We start from the raw sequence: 17,763 nt of genomic DNA, 5'->3' as shown, positions 1-17,763 counted from the left end.
GCTCTGACACAGTTTTACAGCTTGAGCACCTGACAGCATCTTGACAAAAGCAAAAGCCAACGCATACGACAGAGGAGAAGGGAGGGTACAGAATGGCAGGTGCACATCTTGTCTCTGTGCCTGTCTCAGACAGTAGGTGTGGGCCACGGTCCTTTCACCTACCCCACAGGACTCAGCCCCATGGATGCAGCCCTTGGTCCATTTTCCTCACTTTCAGTTTGAACCACTCAGTGTATAAAACTTTATTCTCTGCACCATCCACCTTACAGGTTAGGGATGTGGGCTGCTGACCCCAGTGCCAGCCTTGCCCTTTCTCAGCCAGTTTGCCGAGGCTGGGGGCTACTGCTGGGATCTGACTTCCATGTGCTCTCCTGCCACCCAAGAAAATGGCTGTGCAACCTCTGAGACATCAAGCACGTCCCTGGCCTTGGAGCCAAGCCAAGCTTCAAGGCCAGCCAGCAGCACTAAGATTTATGCTGTATCCTCTCTTAGTGTGCAGACCTATTAAAGCAATGCACTGGTAATGCAGGCCAGTAAATCATGCAAATAAGTGATCATACGAAGGAAAAAAAGATGCTGAAAAATTAAACCTTTGCCTCTTTGTTAAGTACTCCCAGTCTTCCCACACACAGAGAGAGCAGGCAGTCAGAGCTACAGAAGAGTTCAGCTGTTCACGAAGCAATCAATCTTCCCGTCCTTCCTCCCCAAACCTCAGGGCTCTGTCATTTGCAGTTTGTAATTTAAAGCCAGCTCATGGCTTCAAACCTGCAGAAAAGCACCACTGTGAGAATACACTGCAAGTGCCAAACTTCTGTGTAGGATATGCCACCATTTTAATTTTTTTTTCTCTCTGCCTGGAGGAAAAAGGGGAGCAGGGTGACTGTTTGGTATGGGACTAAAGAGCAAAAAAGAAAGGAATTTCTCTCTTCAGCATTTCTGAAATGCCCATTAAAGTATCGTAAAAGCTAAAAGGCCTTTAACAGGTACCTTAAATAGTACTGCTTCATCAAGTACTGTGACTTAAGAAAAGCTGCCTCCCCCACGCTGAGTGTGAAATTTACTTTAGACAGGATGCCCCCCGAGAGCAGGCAAGAAGTTGTTTCTTTAAAAACACAGTTTGTTGAAAAGTATTTAACAAGATTGGTATATTTGCTTGAATTTTGCTGCCTGACAGCAACTACATTGGATCATTCTTTTTCATACTCTACAACCATTTTCTACCCTCCCACCTATCCAGCAGATTTGCACACAAGCAGACACAACCTGCTTCCATTTTATACAGCCAGCTCTCCAATGCAACCAAATATAAACCATTTACCTTTTAAAATATTGCTGTGATCAATCACAGAAACCTGTTTACACTAGGCTGGTTACAGGGGAAAAAAAAAACAAACAAATAATAGACAAGTCCACAAGGGAGAAGAAAATCAGCTTCAAAGAGCTATTAACTTGTTGGATAGGGAGAGATTTGACAGGGAGGAATTGAGACTTTGTTTTCCTGTTAAAAGAAAGTTTATGCTGAGAGGAGGTAGTGGACACTTCAGTGAACAAAATACATGAACAAAATCTATCCAGGACGTTTCTCTACACACATCTCTGTGAAGCACCGTGTGAAAATCAACAGCAAACCGTGTCTGAAAACGAACGAGAGCATCATTAACAACACCGGGCTATGAAAAGCCCTCAGTGAAATCCACCAACAGCGATAAAAGTTATTTAATGCCATACCTCGACTGGGCAGCCATCGTGAAGTTTATACTGCCAAGCGTCCTCTATCCATGAGCTCTTTCCCCAGCTGTCCAGGCTCTACCCCCCTGTCAAAATCTTCTCTTCCATTTGCCGGCTGCCTTCCTGCCCGCTCCCCGGTTCCCCTCTAAAATGTCACTGCGCCCCTCGCTCCCGGAGCCCCAGTTTCCCGAGCCCGGGCTGGCTAGCGCAGGGTTGGATTACACTCATTTTGATCGACATCCGGGCACTCGGGCCCTCCCCCGGCTCGATGCATTCCCGGCCGGCAGGGAGGGCGATGCGGCCCTCGCACTTTCAGCTGGCGGGGGGGGGGGGGGGGCACACAGAGCCGCTGAAAAGCCAAGGGCTGGCTCGCAGCTTGCGAGCGTCAGCGCCGCACGCCGCCGGCTGCTCTTTTCTTCCTCTGCTGCTTTTTGGCCAGCGGGCCTCGCAGGGGCTCACGCAGCCCAGGCGCCCGCAGTGTGCACAGCTACCCCTTTTTAGCAAGGTTTTCATGGTACGACCCAACCTCCTTAAATGGACATGCCGCTCTGTCAGGGCAGGAGAACTGAAGGGTTGGGTCGGCGCGGTGCGGTCCCGCGGTGGTGGGGTGGTCCCTGCCCGACACCGAGACCGGGCCCGGGCCAGCGCCCCGCCACCCCCGGAGCGCGAGCGCAGGCCTCCGCAACCCGCGTCCCTCTCCGGAGGCGCTGCCGGGGCTTGGGGGGGCCTTGGGGAGGACAAAGCTAGAGAAAAAGAGCACGCGTCAGAAACCGGGAGATGGGGTGGCAGCGGAGGCTACTCCGCGTACCAGCTCCTGCCACTTGCCGCGCCCCAGGGGCTGGCGGGGGGTTCTTTGTTTTTGTAGAGAGACGAGAGAATGTGGCTCACACAGTTTCCAAAATTTTCAAAGCCAGACATAGAACCTAGATGTAAACGTGAACCCCATCTGGCCACACAGATGGAGCAAACGAAAACCTGAGTATACTACTAAACTTGCGGGTGCCCGTACTTGAAATTGCAGGCTGAGAAACTGGGCGGGGGGGGGGGGAATCTGTTACGCAATTTTTTCTGGGCTCTAGTCCTGACCGTGGTTTGTAGACTTGCTCAGAAAGCAGCAATACCTGTCCTTTGCTCTGGGTGTTCTTGGCACAATTATAAAAACAAAACTACTGCGACTCCTTTCAACCAGTAATTAACCAAGCATTCAGCAGGCAAAAACATTTATCCAAGATCCCTTCACCTTTTCTCAGCAGACTATATATAGCTAAGATTCCTACCAACACTGCAACATTACATTCCTCCTAATTTTCTGTTTTAAAGCACAACTTGCATCAAAGTACTCAGCAGGTACCAGGAAAAGAGTTTATACCCCGTTCATGGAAAATAATATAATTCTAAAAGGCCATTTATATAAAGCTTCTACAAGCATATAATTTTAAGTACATAGTTTAAAAATATAAAAATTATTGAAAAATGTTTGGGTTTTTCCCATTCCTTGTCTTTGCCCAAAAAGGAAAGATTGTAAATAGAAAACTGCAAAACAAGTGGCTCTGATTATAAACTAAGCAGATAATACCACTGTTATGTCAGATAATCACGGACTCAACTGCTCATAAGTGACTGGGGATTTGAGGTGTCACCTTGATAATAGACAATGTCTATTATGAACTCCAAAAACCCACCCTCAAAAACCAACCCAAACAAACGAAAACAAAATCCACACCCAGCATTTTGTGAAATTGTTTGAAGTCCTAAAAGTGCCACTAAAACCACTATCATCTCTGAAGACAAGATGACAATTTCACAGCAATTAACAAATAAGCAAGCCCATGAGGGCTGGACAAAATAATAAGTTATCCAAGCAGCAGACACCCCTCACTAGGAAGAGTAACTGTAACACAAACCCCCTAACTCCCAGCAAAGCATACGTTTTAAATTTACACAAACACTCGCATACACATTTTTTTAAACTTAAAACTAAGCTTGCAGAAGTAGCTATTTAGTGCAAATTTCATATGTAAATGAGATAGTACAGAAGGCAGCAAGAGATGATTACTGTATATGACCTGTGGTGTGGAGGTAACAAGATTAACATGAAAACCTCATACAACACTTTTTAATAAGGGCATCTCCAAAGAGACCAATATCAATCTCATCAGGTTATGAACAGGGTACAAAAGACAGGTGCCATGACGTGCCCAGCATCACCCAGCTGGCCAACAGCAAAGCCTAGAACGGAAGACAAGCATCCCAGATTGCAGCAGGGGTCTTCAAAGAGGCAAACTAACTACCAGTATTAGAGTTGCTAACGTTGGTAGCTAATACTTCTTATTTTGCAGCATTTTATAAATTCATAACACTATAGAAATATTAGAGCTCTGTCAAGAAGGAAGCACAGCATCTCTCTTTTCCCTAGAAGACTAATTAAGGCTCTTAGCTCTGATAACTTGATACTGGTGACCACAAGACCTTTCAGCCAGGTTTGTAATATGTAATTTACCCCACATGGTAAAAATGATAGTTTTGTCTTTTTTTCCCCTTGGCTTTATTTGAAGAATCACTCCAATCATCTAAACTCCTGGTCTGGAGTTTGCCATTCTGATATTCAGTATTGTATGAATTAAAACACTTCTGCGAGGTACTACAGAAAAACAAGCTAGAAAATTCCTGTCTACATCCTCTTCCTGTTGCCTTCAACTGTATTGTAACCTGGAGGGGGCTTTTTGCATCTTGTAAGTGTTTTTATTTTGTTGAAGCTGAACTCATTGATTTTCTCATCGGGGGATTTTTATCATTTTCAGGTAAGACACAACCCGAAGGAAACGCACCTTACCCTCATGCCCCTTTTCCACTAGGAAAGGGCCAAATGAACAAAGAAAGCAACAGCGAGGCAGGAATGCTATGCAGATACACGATGTGCAAGCCTTTGCCATTAGGAGAGCAGCTTAAGCAGGAGAGTTTCAGCACTTTACAGTCAAGAAAAAAAAAAAAACACTGCTGTCGGGGCTACCACTGCTAGAGCTGGATTCACAAATACCTAACTCTTCTCAGGTGAAACATCTCCCCTCTCCCCAACCTTAAAAAAAAAAGTTTCACATCCCAGGTGAGTACCCCAGTCCTTGGACCATTGCTGGTCTCTCCTTATCACCTGTCACATTTTGTCGAGTTAGGGATGAGAGAAGGAAGAGAGACTGAGGATAGCCAGGCTGTCACTTGAGGGCGCAAGAAACTGAGGCTTCTTAAATACATGTTTCAAAAGGTTTAATGTGAACAAAATATAAATTGACAACAGGTCTTTAAAAGTTTGGGGGGTTTTTTCCATTTTTTTATTTTGCAAGACAGAATGACAGAATAATTTAGGTGCCTGGGATATCCAGACATCAGTTAATCCAACTTCTGCCCTCAAAGCACAACCAACTTTTATCAAGTTGCACTGAGGCTGGATATCCTACAATCTCTCTAGCCCCTGCTCTTACTATCTAATTGTAATTTCTTGTGTTTCAAAATGCACCTGTTGCCTCCCATCCTTTCACTGTTCACGTCTGGGAGAACTCTGCTCCTGCCTGCTCTCTACCCCCACCGGATAGCAACAGACAGGAATAAACACCCCTTCATCCTTCTCTTGCCCAGGAAAACAAACCCAGCTGTCTTGGCCTCTCCTGCACTTTGTGCACTCCAGCCCGGCTGTCCCGGTAGCTCTGCACTGCGTTTTCTGTAACATCTCAGTGTCCTTCCTCTACTAGGGAGCATGGTCTCCCCAGCATTGGACAGAGGGGAGGAATCCTTTCCCTCATCCTGCCAGCCACCCTCCTGCTAAGGCAGTCCAGGCAGTAGTTTTCTACAAGGGCACGCTGATGGCTCCTGTTCATCTTCTTCACCACGACACATAGTCTGCCTTACATAGCAAAGTCTGGGATTCAGTGCAATGTATGTCACCAACAAGAAGGTAAGAGTAACTGCAGCTTTCAAAACACATGCTGCTTTTCTTCTTAGGGCTTAATGATAGCATTTGAAATCATAACTTAAAAAAAAAAAAAAAAAAAGTCCCACATCCTCTTTCAAGCTCACACGTCACTTGAAGGAACTTGATTCTTCCCCCTATGAAAAGCTGTGGAAAATAATAATAATGCTGAGAGCCTGACAGCTTCAGAGAAGAGAATATATTTAACTGCTGCTAGAAAGTTCTTACTAAGTATAATCAAAAGCACTGGTAATTAAACATACTAATACCAGCACCAAAACTGCACATCCAGCAACACTTTGGAGGGGTTTTCCAAACAAACGCAAAGATCCTATTTGCCCTGGAGAGTTATATATGTAATTATCTTCTGCCATTTCAGCTGAAGAGATTAGAAAGCAAGGAAAAAGGGAAGCATTTAATTATTTAAGACTATCTACTTTTTTAAGTAATTTAGAATTCATTTAGTCTTCTTCATGTATACCTTTCATGCAAACAATAACAAAACTCTCCTTTTTGAAAGAAAGGATACTGTGCAGAGAAAGGAAACAAGTTGAAATCTATGCCTCTATCTCAAAATTTCATCATCAAGTTTGGGGTTTTTTTTCCCCTGTATCTATCTAGACCATTACAGTACTTTTGAAGATTTGGAAGCTATTGATTGACAGGAAGAAAGCTTTACCAAGCTAGCAAATTTAAGGTTCCTCCAACATACCATTCTGCTGTTTAAGCAAAGAAACAAAAATGCACTGCTGTACTTAGTTGAACACTGTGCACATCCAGCGCTGCAAATGCAAAATACCAACATGGGGAATGACACTTTTGGCTACCCCACAGTTCCCACATCTTGCTAAGACCTGTGGAATCCACACTTCCCCAAGAATCTGCTAACTGTTTTTTACCATGGCTACTCAAACACACAGGCTGTAACTATTTTCTATATGTTAGAAGAGATTTTGCACTTGAATCAAAGCTGCTACAAAATATTGCTAAACATCACAAAATATTCACATTGTATAGATGGATAAGCGTATGCACAAAGAAGGCAATCAAATTTCTTCATGTCTACCCTGCAGAAATCCTGTGACAGAGATGATATTCAGCATTTCTCTCTCCAAAACCTGCACTTCAACTAATTCCACTCCACCTCCCCAGGTGAAGGGAATGCTAAGTACTCTAGGCTCCCAAAGCACTTAGGTAAATATCAAGACTTTGACCACATGTCAAATCTTCTGCTTGACTAGAAATTAATTTGGACCAGGGCCTGCAGTCCAGAGTACATTTCCAGATGTTACACATCTGGAAAAATCATTAAATGAGAGGGTCAGTTTCCTTTCCATGAGATCAGTTTCAAACTTTCTGAAGACACAGCTGGATGCTTCAGTCCAGTATGAAGAGATTAACAGAGCAGTATGGGATATCTTCAACCCTTTGCCGGTACTTAACCAGGCTGGAACCTGCTCTCTATTCAAGAAAACTTTAAAGATTATATACTTCTGGACTTCTTCTTTGCCTCCAATAGTAAACAAAGCTTTTGTCTGTAAGGCTGCACAGATACACTGGTTAGGAAATTTTAAGGAATATGATTTGTCTTATTCTGGCTGGTAGCAGGTTCCATTGCTAGATGTGGACATACATACACCATCTAATATCATGGCATTTAAACGTCTATGCAGTGAAATACAGTAAGCCAACGTTGTATATATCTACACACACACTTGATGTACACAGCAGTCTTGCATTTGCTATGTGCTCTGAGGTTTAAACACACATTCTCTTAATGACTGAAAGCTTTAATAAGATATTTCACTGCATACACAATCATGTAGTCATGGGAGAAGCCAGCATTTTGAATATGATACTGAGTGCAATTAAATTTTTATTTGATAGTTTCAGGATCAATAAGCAGTAAGAGATCACTGCCACCTCTTCCCTAGGATGTGAGAAGGGGAGAACATAGTGAAAACAATCAAGAAACCCCTAGTGTATGTGTATATACTTATGCAATATATGTAGGTTTTAGTCTGTTTTAGGAATGCTTAAATTGGGCAGGAGGAGGAGGTTGTCTAGGTCATATAAGCACTTCCACTGTTGGAAAGAATTTGTGAGGTGGAAACAAAGGTAAGAAAAGATCAGAAAACACCACCCACTCCCCTTACATGTCCTCCCGTCTCTTCCATGACTCTATGGTATTCGGTCACTTTTGACCACAAAATGCATTTTCCCCTCTTAAAGCATTAATCTGACCTATCACTAGCTTAATTTCTGTTATTTATTATAGTACAGTAGTGCCTAAGATGACACTAGCTACAACTATAGCTCCACTTGCCTCCATATGTACTAACACATGGACATCATTCTTGTCCAGTGGCAAAAAAGGCCAGGGAAAAGGGATAAACAAATGACAGGCACAGCTGCTCTCTGTTTTAAAACCCTCTCCAGCTGATCATACAAGTTTTCTTAATCCAGATATCTTAGACTGGAGATTTCCATACAGCTTATCTCCCTGAAGATTAAATAAAATTCATGTAAGCTTTTTCAGGTAGAACAATAGATAATGGAAAAAGTATATTATATAGACTTGCTACAACAGCTAAGCTTTCTCCAGGAAAAAATGTCAAGAACAACATCCTTTGTTTGCATCAAAAGTTTCTAGCAGTTTTCCACCCGCCCTCCATGAAAAGCACTTGTTGAAGTGCTTCTTGATTCCAGTATTGTGAAAAGAGATTGATGTTTAACAGGGTGTTGGCTTTATGGCAAGGCCTTCTGCATTGATCCAAGGTACACAAGGCTGTGCCAAGGTGACACACCTGTACTGGAAGCACAGAGGCTTTCCAAGAGAACAAGGAGTGTGAGGAAATAGGGCAGAAGGAGACAAACCTCCATGTCATTATTCAACTTCTGTATTTCAGTGCTCATTTCATAAATGCCTATGAAACCTCTCTGAGACAGTAAAAGAAAATCTAACCCTGCTTCACACTGCCAGGTGAGGACTGCCTACCATCAATTTCTTCAAAGCACACAGCAGAGACCTCTGCTGAGGCTCTGAAGAAATTGCAAACCTGTAAGGTAAATCAAAAGGGTGACCAAATAAAACTGTGGCATAGAAATAGCTGCTAGCCTTTTTTTTAACATAGCCCTTAAACAGATACACTGTGATGAAAAGTATGCTATTATTTTTGCAAAGGCAAGCACTCAAAAATTAAGAAATGTTAATATCACTGGCACCCAGGCAATGATGATACAGTCTTTCAAGACATGACCACGAACAACGTAGAAACCACTGTTAGTCCTCAGGACAAACCTATCCTGGGAGTGAAACACCTGTTTACAGAAGAAAGGAAGTTAATGTTCATAACAAGCTCTTTGGGCCTTGTGCTGAAGCCTCTACCTCATTCCTCTCAGTCCACAGCTCAGCTGGCCTTCTTGCAGCAGTAGCATTGCTATCCTGAGTGGGTCGTAGACACAGCCTTCTCAGAGCATCAGTGCCATGAAAAGCACAGCGCTGGTCTGAGAGACCCCCACAGCGGTGACGCTATGCCACAGGCCCTGATATCTGGGGCTGTACCTGACAGAAAGGCTATTTTATTAGGCAGTATCCAAGCAACAAATGCAGCAGAAATCATTGCCTTTGCCACTAAATTATTACTTGAACCTTACTTAAATCATCTAAATCTTGATATATGGTATTCTTTACCTAATGGTCTCCTCCCTTCCCCCAATTTGTGTCACACTGAATTTGGTTTAACAGTGAATTCAAATAAAAAGTAGATTAATATCAGCTGTTAAAAAAGATGAACAAAGTCACCATAACGTCACAGAGTGACACTGTCACACAGTACGCTGTCACATGGGAGTGTTTTGGATCACTTAAAGAATCACCGTCAAAGGTATTAGCAAATGTGATTTTAACATGGATTTGTAAAAGTGCGACTTAAGAGTTCAATGGCAAGGTTCACTCTATTACTAACTACGTGGAAAAAAACATACAAAGGAAAATTGAGCTAGAATCAATTTAGAATGATTTACGCAGAGACCAGAGATGCAAAAAGGAAAGGGAGACCCTCCCGATGAGTCACAAGGTTCAGAGTGGACCCCCTTACTTTCTAAACTCCTCCTCAGAGAGGAGTCTACGTGTGGCTGGTCCAGACTTAGTCCCAGACTTGGTCAACAGTTTATGGCTAATGGAATTAGCTACATGGATTTCATTAGACATTCATTCAGCATGCTATCAGACACTTACCGAGGATCTGTTGCAAATAAGGGGCCTCTCTGCCTTGGGTAAGGAAGGATCTCTTAGTCTCAGATAAGGAATCTCAAACCTTGATGTTAAAGAAGTGCCTTCTGTCCAGACATCTGGTGTTAGTTCACTCCGAAGTTCAAACCCTAGGTTTCCCAAAGCAGAGTTTGAGGCATCGAATCTTATAAAAATAAACAATGTAATAGAGTGGTACAGCAGCAGGATCAGCTCGAGCTGGGTGCCTCCAGAGAGGGACACTGAACAAAGAAATCCCTGGGCAGTTATACCCTTAAAGACTATTCACCCACCCCTCACGCACTGTTCACACGCCTTCCACGCGCCCTTTGGTCCAATAGTGATTCTGGTCTGGGATCTTCTGACTCTTTATTGGATTCCTTCAATGTCTCCAGACAGGCTGTTATCTTGCCTAGTTGCAGCTGCTGTTGACAGTTGTAGCCTCCTTATCTTCTGGTTTGTGCTGGCTCTGGAGGCCCTTGTGTTGCTTAAGTAGGTACAGGCTCAGTAAATCTAGGTGAAAGTTTACGGCTTGCAGCCTAAGACTTCAGCAAATCTAGCTACTCATGCTAAGTAAGTAAAGCCAAGCAAACAGCATACTAAATCACACATTATAACTCTATTTAAAACTTACTTACTTAAGCTAAACAACTAATATCTCTTAACATTGAGAGGCGTCCCTGCTCAAGGGGAGAGCTGCCTGGCATACAGTCCAGTTGCCATACAGGGAGAATTCAAATTGGGCTCATCCAACGATCTGTCATTGGTAAAAGATCTCATTGCTTCAACGCACAACCTTGAGAGGTGTCCCAGCTCAAGGGGAGATCACCGCCATGCAGCCATCCTGCCTAGCAGGGAGAGCTCAAAGAAGGCTCATTTATGCTGTCATATTTATGGGATAAAGTGCTTGGCTCATCGTCAAATTGCATACAGTGGGGGAGGTATGCACAAGACTCCTTGTACCCACAGCTTGCTTTGTTCCTTGATAAATGATTCTTGGAAGAACCACCCCGCTATTCATGTGTTAATCGCATGATCAGTGTTCCAAGCACACATGCATCAGTGCTCACTGGACTCTGCTTCTTTGTGGGTTTCCTAGAGGAGTTCTTGGCCCAGCTACGGCTCAGGCCTCTAGCTCCTTTGGAGCCTGTACCAAACTACTGCTAGTTTGGTTAAGGGGGGGTTGAGTGCATCTGTCTCATATGCACACCCCCTGAAAAGAACTTGTAAGTAAAATCAATACTCAAATTGTTTGAAACCTCAGTGCAAAAATATCATACAGCACAAGTAGGGAATATCAAGATCCTGCCAACTACTGGAAGAGAGGAAAAACAGTATCAGAAATTGAAGCAGGAAAGGACTGGGAGACTAGGACACTAGGAGTAGACTTCCCCTAGTGCTGCTCACAGTGATATAACAACATACTGCTGCTGAATCACAGGACTTTTTTTGTTCTCCTTTCCTAGGAAGGTATCTTCAGAGAAAGAAAAGGGAAGGAACACTGGAGTGTCATGTGTGGAAAACAGCATCTCAAGTTTGCTGAAGATGTAAAAGGAATTTCAAAACAAAAGCAAACTGAGCATTCTCTCTGTCACAAATTTAACAAGGAAGATAATGAACTGAACAACAACATTGTATTACTTTCAGATTTTCTAAAACATCCCAACAATCCTAGTTACTGCGGTTTTCCAAACAGCCAAGGCAGGCAGGTGCCTGCTGTCTCCTAAAAGGGGTAAGTAATAATTCCTGAGCTGTGCTGGCAGCCACTTTCCATTTTTAAGGAGGGGGGGGGCAGAGCATTGAACATCCCACCCAGAATAAAGCCTCAGAAATCCTGTGCCACAAATGTTTCACATGAAGCAAGTACCATTCGGATGCTTTTTTTAAAGTTTCAGACACATGACCAAGGGAATGGCCAAGAGGCCTCGTATCGCCCACCTGTTTTTTGGCTCACCAGCTGCCCTAAGAACAAAATTATGCCATTTGTACTGGAAGATTTGATGAAAACTGGTAAGTTCCCGTGGAACATTTCGAGTTTGAAAAATCAGTGTTTCCCCGAAGAAAGCTTTCTGTCAGAATATATCCCATCAGCTGTAGACCCCCTCCCTTATATCTGTTTTCAAGATTAGCAGACTGCAGCTTTTCCCACCTGTTTTTTTATTCACCTATCAGGGATACAAGTTTCCCCTTTTTCAGGTCCTTGTCTCTGAAAGATGTATTGCAAATGAAGGGAACCGTCTCCATTAAGTAAAGCGCAAACAAAGCAAACCAATAAAATAAGCTTTTCATACTCTTCAGCTCATCATAAGCTCAGAAATGCACTCCTGAGGTGACGAGGATTACCAAAGTAATAAACGTAACAGCAAAAGTTTCCTACAGGTGATCATAATCCCATACATATTTAAACTATTTATGAGCATTTTGATTTTAGAAGATCCATTCTTATCTACCTATGTTTTGAATGAGAATGGAGTTCTCCAGAGACGAAGCCTGTGATTTAAATACTGCATAGAAATGCAAATCCAACCAAAAAACAAAGGATGGTGTGCAGGCAACCTGGATGACGTTGTTTCTTAATTTTGAATTCCTGAAAATGCCAGACTACTGACCTCAGGCATCAGTGATGAAGCACAGGATGTGGGTACATTATTTGCATTTTATGTACACAGCACCATCTCGCCTGGCCATATACCTACCCATATCTGGACATGTTGACCAAAAGGAGGCTGAGATTTACAAGGGGAAAAAAAAGACTCAGAAGTTTCAAGCATAAAGGAACAACATTTTCAGATAAGGTGCAGATGCTGATACATTGCCAAAAACAGTACCTACAGCACCTACAAAGGGTCTGGCACTCCTACAGAAGGAAGATTGGTATCTCTTTGCTCACCACTAACAATGCCTGCCATACCTGAGTGGTGGTTCAGTACTACTCAGTTCACACACCCATGGATTTTCAAAGTAATGACATGGTATTTTATCTCCAGCCTTGTTCATCTATTCAACTTATTCCTCCTGAAGCATCTGAAAGTTTTCCACATCTCCACACAGCTCAAGGAAGCCATTTTTTAAGTTAATAATTTTTCACCTGCTATGAAATTTAGTTGCTCCTGGGCCTTTTCTGTTATAATGCTATTTAAGGTGTTGGGTGGGCATGCATGGGGGTGGTATTATTAAAGAAATCTTTGCACATCTTTGTTTTCAAGAAGTGTTAAATAAAATAAAATAATCAACAACAACAACAAAAAAAGTTAACAACAGCAATCAGTACCTAGCTTTTGTTGCAAGATTCCAACAAATCTGAATCAGGGACTGTTCAAAGGAGAATACAGCATCCTTTAACTCAGGAAAAAAATGCAATATGACATTATACTCATAAATGTATGATAATCCATTAAGTTTGTGGGAAAAATCCCAGAAGCTTACAGTACTGTGAAAGAATTAATCAAGCATGAAGTACCAATGAAGAAGGAATAGATACCAAGCTGTATTAAAATCATTAAATACACAGCCAGTAAGCTTTCCTGAAATGTATTTGCTGGAAAATAAAACATGTATTTGTTTATAGCCAGAAATAGGTAAAATTCATGCCCTTACCAGGCTTTTCAAAACATCTCATTGCACTGTACCGCATCAGGTTTTTTAGACACACCCCCTTACTTTCAGTCTTCAAGAGTCACTGCTGTCCTTTAATTAAAATGTGTTCTCCCAGCTCTGTTGACAAGAAATCCGTCTTGCCACTGCCATTTATTGCCACTGATGAGTCCTTCGCATTTGGAGGTGAAAAGAGTCAACTGGATATTGTGATTCCTGGCCTGAAGCAGCCTTTTCATTTGCAAAGGGGACTTCTGCACCAGGTCAGAAGGCAAGGACCATGCTCCACAAAGGCTCTGCTGCCTCAGACCAGCGGGACAATTCCTAACATCCCAGTCCCACGAGCCTCCCCAGCTGTCAGCACCCTTCTTCCTTGCATCTCCTTGCTACCTCTACAGAAAACCAGAGGCCATATGTCTGCAGAGAGGATAATCCTTAAAGAGTTGCTTACATTCTGTCAATCCCAAACCCTACACAAGCCTGTCAAGGACTTCATACTGTTGTGTCTTTCTCCACCAGTATTCGAGGAACTAGCTGTGCAACAAATACATACATTGCTACTGTAAAGCACAGGTTACAACTACAAAACACAGAATTTCAAGGGCTCCACATATTTGGAGGAAAGGAGATAAATTAATCTTATCCCCAAACTCCTGCCTCTAAAGTACAGTTGGAAAGCAAGCAAAATTCAGAAACCCATACACGCAAGCATACACAAAAACCAGTTTAACAAGGTAAATGAAGCTGTGCGCTGTAAGCAATGGCAAGTCTGAAGAAGGCTGAGGCAGCAGAACTCTCTGTTGACCCTGATTCAGCAAAGCACTTGTCCATAGGCTTGCTTTATAGCACCTTCTTAAACTTAGCACTTTCCAGAACCAAAGCTGACTGCCAGCAGTACATCCTTGCTGAACAAATCATGAAAGGCACTTAGATTTCACCAGGTCTAACCCACACGGCACGGCTACAGTGTAGCTAGAGGAGCAGCAGGGCAAAGGAAAGAAACTACCGAGTACAACACTGAAAAAAAGGGCAAGGAAGAATATAATCAAAAGAATATTTCAACTTTAACAACAGAAGACTAAGCTGAAAGAAATTGCTCTACAGATGTTAGGAATCAAACATTTCTGAGAAAAGAGAGGAAAACAACCTTTTGTCCTTCAATATTTAAACTGAAGGAAACATTTAAAAAAGAAACCACCTTCTCCCAGGAACCAGACTGTACTAGAGGCTGCACCCTACTAGCTTTTGGCAGCCATCAGAAGCAATTTCCATCATCTTCCTTGGCATTACTCACTTATCACTCTGAATGCCTTAAAATGTTCCATAACCAGTATGAACTTTCACAAGCAGTTAAAAACAACAGAAAGAAGTTTATAGTCCTTGTTGGCTTTAGCACTGGAGCTGTCAGAAACCACACTGTGAAGAGTGTTAAATATCCTGATTTATATTCCAATTGTATCAAGATAACATCTACATACAGAACACAATGTACCCTCCAGATTCACTACAGCTGTCAGATTCATTTTGTGGCAATCCAATCCCTAGATGAGGCAGAGAGCTATGTAGGACACTGAGCAAGTAAATGCCTGTGATTTTGGTTTGCTTTTTGATCAGGCTACTAAATACAGTATTCCAACCAGAAGCCATCCAGAAAACAGATTTTTTTTTTTTTTTTTTAAAGTCCATTCCTTCCCTTGTATTGCCAAAAAAAAGAAATTATGAAGTTAGATGTACTTTGGAGAGTGATAGCAGAGGAGGTGCAGTAGAGAGTTTGGGTGTCTTCGCAATATCCCTGTCCACCCACACCTCCCCCCTTAATGTGACTGTGTAGTGATCACTGTCCTTTTGTGCCTCAGGATGGCATGTATAATAGCGGAAAAGAACAGTGACCTGTGGTATGAAGATAAAGCATACTGACAGTTGTAAAGAGCTAAATGAGAAAGAAATTGGAACTGCAGAAAACTGACCCCCTTGGGGGGGGGTGGGGGGGAGGACAGGGGGAAATCAATTTTGCAAATTAGATGTCTAAGTGTAAAAACCCTCATTGCCCAAACTTCCAAAGATGTGTACCTGTGTCATGGTTGAACCCCAGCCAGCAATTAAGCACCATGCAGCTGGTCGCTCACTTCCCCCCCACCCAGTGGGATGGGGGAAAGAATCAGAAGGAAAAAGGTAAAACTCGTGGGTTGAGATAGGAACAGTTTAATAGAACAGAAAGGAAGAAAATAATAATGATAATAACAATAATGACAATAATAGTAAAATGATTGGAATATACAAAACAAGTGATGCACAATTCAGTTGCTTGCTGACCGATGCCCACTTTGTTCCTGAGCAGCGATCTCCCCCAGGCCAACTCCCCCCAGTTTATATACTAGGCATGACATCACATGGTCTGGAATATCCCTTTGGCCAGTTTGGGTCAGCTGTCCTGGCTGTGTCCCCTCCCAACTTCTTGTGCCCCTCCAGCCTTCTTGCTGGCTGGGCATGAGAAGCTGAAAAATCCTTGACTTAGTCTAAACACTACTTAGCAAGAACTGAAAACATCAGTGTGTTGTCAACACTGTTTTCATGCTGAACCCAAACCATAACACTATATCAGCTACTAGAAAGAAAATTCACTCTATCCCAGCCAAAACCAGGACAACCTACAAGACTCAGAGCCCTGAGTCAGGTCCGGATTGCCTTTCTCAATTCAAATGCATTAAGAGTACAGAAACGTTTGTTTAAGTGCTGGGTTGCCTCACACAGATCACTGGGATGGCAATGTTGCCCCCAGCTACACTGAGGCTGTGAACAGGACAGGATATGAAGCAACAGGGCTGGCACACTAGGTATCACAGCATGATGTGCTGTAAGCAAACACCTGAACTCCATGTGATGAGTAGAGTTTCCACAGGACAAGGGGCCACTCTCACCAGTGAGAATCATATAGCTTGGAAAAGACCCTTAATATCATCAAGTCCAAGCATTAACCTAACACTGCCAAGTCCACCACTAAACCATGTCCCTAAGCGCCACATCTACATGAGGGTCCCATTGCGACCCAGTGTCAAACACTGTTCATTTCACAACAGATTCAAGTTACAAAAGGCATCAATTCTTTGATAAAAGAGCATGTTAGATTTGAAACTCCTCCTCTCCCACTCAGTCATTACGATTCTTGCACTGAGGGGGGGATTATTTTTTTTAAACCGTCTCAAGATTTGCCACAGCACCTGGGAAGCCAGGATTACATCAAATTAGTTCCTACCCATTGTTGCTGCTCTGGTTGTCTGTAGGTTCCATTATGATGTTTCCATTTGAGTCAGCTCATCTGGAAGAAAAAAAAAAAGATATTCAATATCTCTTTTACAAAACAGCAGCACATTGTACTCAGTAGATGCCACCCAAGCTTTGTTTCAACAGTCACAAAGACCAACAGAAGAACACCCTTCCTCAGAGTAAGCAGAGGGGAAAAGAGGGAATGTTGAACAAGCAAACATGAAAAATCTTCAGTTTCCAAAGTAGCAAGTCATTACAGTATAGCGATGTCTAGAATGTTTGTCACAGCAAACAAAAAATGAAATAAAAATGTTTATTTCCTTTGTCTGTCTGCGTCTGTGTGCACACTCTGCATTTAGGTTTGTATGTGTGTTACATCCGAAATCTCCATTTTAAATTAACTCTCCAAAATTATTTTGCACTGCAAAATTAAAAAGATACACAATACTCACCCCCAACACTCTCCCACAGATATTTTCAGAGTTGCGTGAATCCCTCAATTCTCCCTAGCAGTCTAAATCATCTTTCAATTACATTCAAGATGATGGTGTGAAATACTACACAACAGGAAGGTTATATGGGTAAGAAATCTATTCTTTAGGTTACAAGGCAGCAAATCATTTGAATTTTTGCTGTTGACTAGGTTGACAGCTTTCTCCACAATCCTCAATACTGATAGGCTGAGGCACAATCTCTACATCAAACACACAGTTCAAGAAACTGAGCTCTGAAAAAGCTTGTAAATGCTGGGAACGCTCCTGTAAACACTTCTGTTGGTTTCAAAGATACCTGTTAGAGCCACCAACACTCATTAGTATATCGTAATGAGTGTTTGCAGAAATTGGCCTTAACTGTCTAGCAACAACGAAATACATTTAGTAATCATCTGTCTGGAACAGCAAGACAGCAGGAGCTACCATGTGACATTGGCTCTCACAGCAGGTTTTTCAAAGGACTAGCAGCT

The 17,763-nt window shown here is 42.6% G+C and overlaps 1 protein-coding gene across 7 annotated transcripts in view; it reads right to left on the bottom strand.

The window, feature by feature from the left end:
* AFF1 (AF4/FMR2 family member 1) overlaps positions 1-17,763 on the bottom strand; it is a 124,665-nt gene that overhangs the window by 101,856 nt on the left and 5,046 nt on the right. For 6 of the 7 annotated variants that reach the window (XM_030025812.2, XM_030025856.2, XM_030025838.2 and 3 more), the window contains exon 2: positions 16,789-16,851. In XM_030025812.2, the coding sequence (XP_029881672.1) occupies positions 16,789-16,823 (35 nt within the window). In that variant the 5' untranslated portion in view covers positions 16,824-16,851. Of the gene's footprint in view, positions 1-1,728; positions 1,998-16,788; positions 16,852-17,763 lie in introns of those variants that run through there. The other variant, XM_030025847.2, reaches the window with a different exon arrangement.

The sequence above is a fragment of the Aquila chrysaetos genome, chromosome 1 (genome assembly GCF_900496995.4).
Source record: "Aquila chrysaetos chrysaetos chromosome 1, bAquChr1.4, whole genome shotgun sequence".
In the NCBI taxonomy this organism is placed as follows: domain Eukaryota; kingdom Metazoa; phylum Chordata; class Aves; order Accipitriformes; family Accipitridae; genus Aquila; species Aquila chrysaetos.
This window is presented reverse-complemented; position numbering and strand designations above follow the sequence as displayed.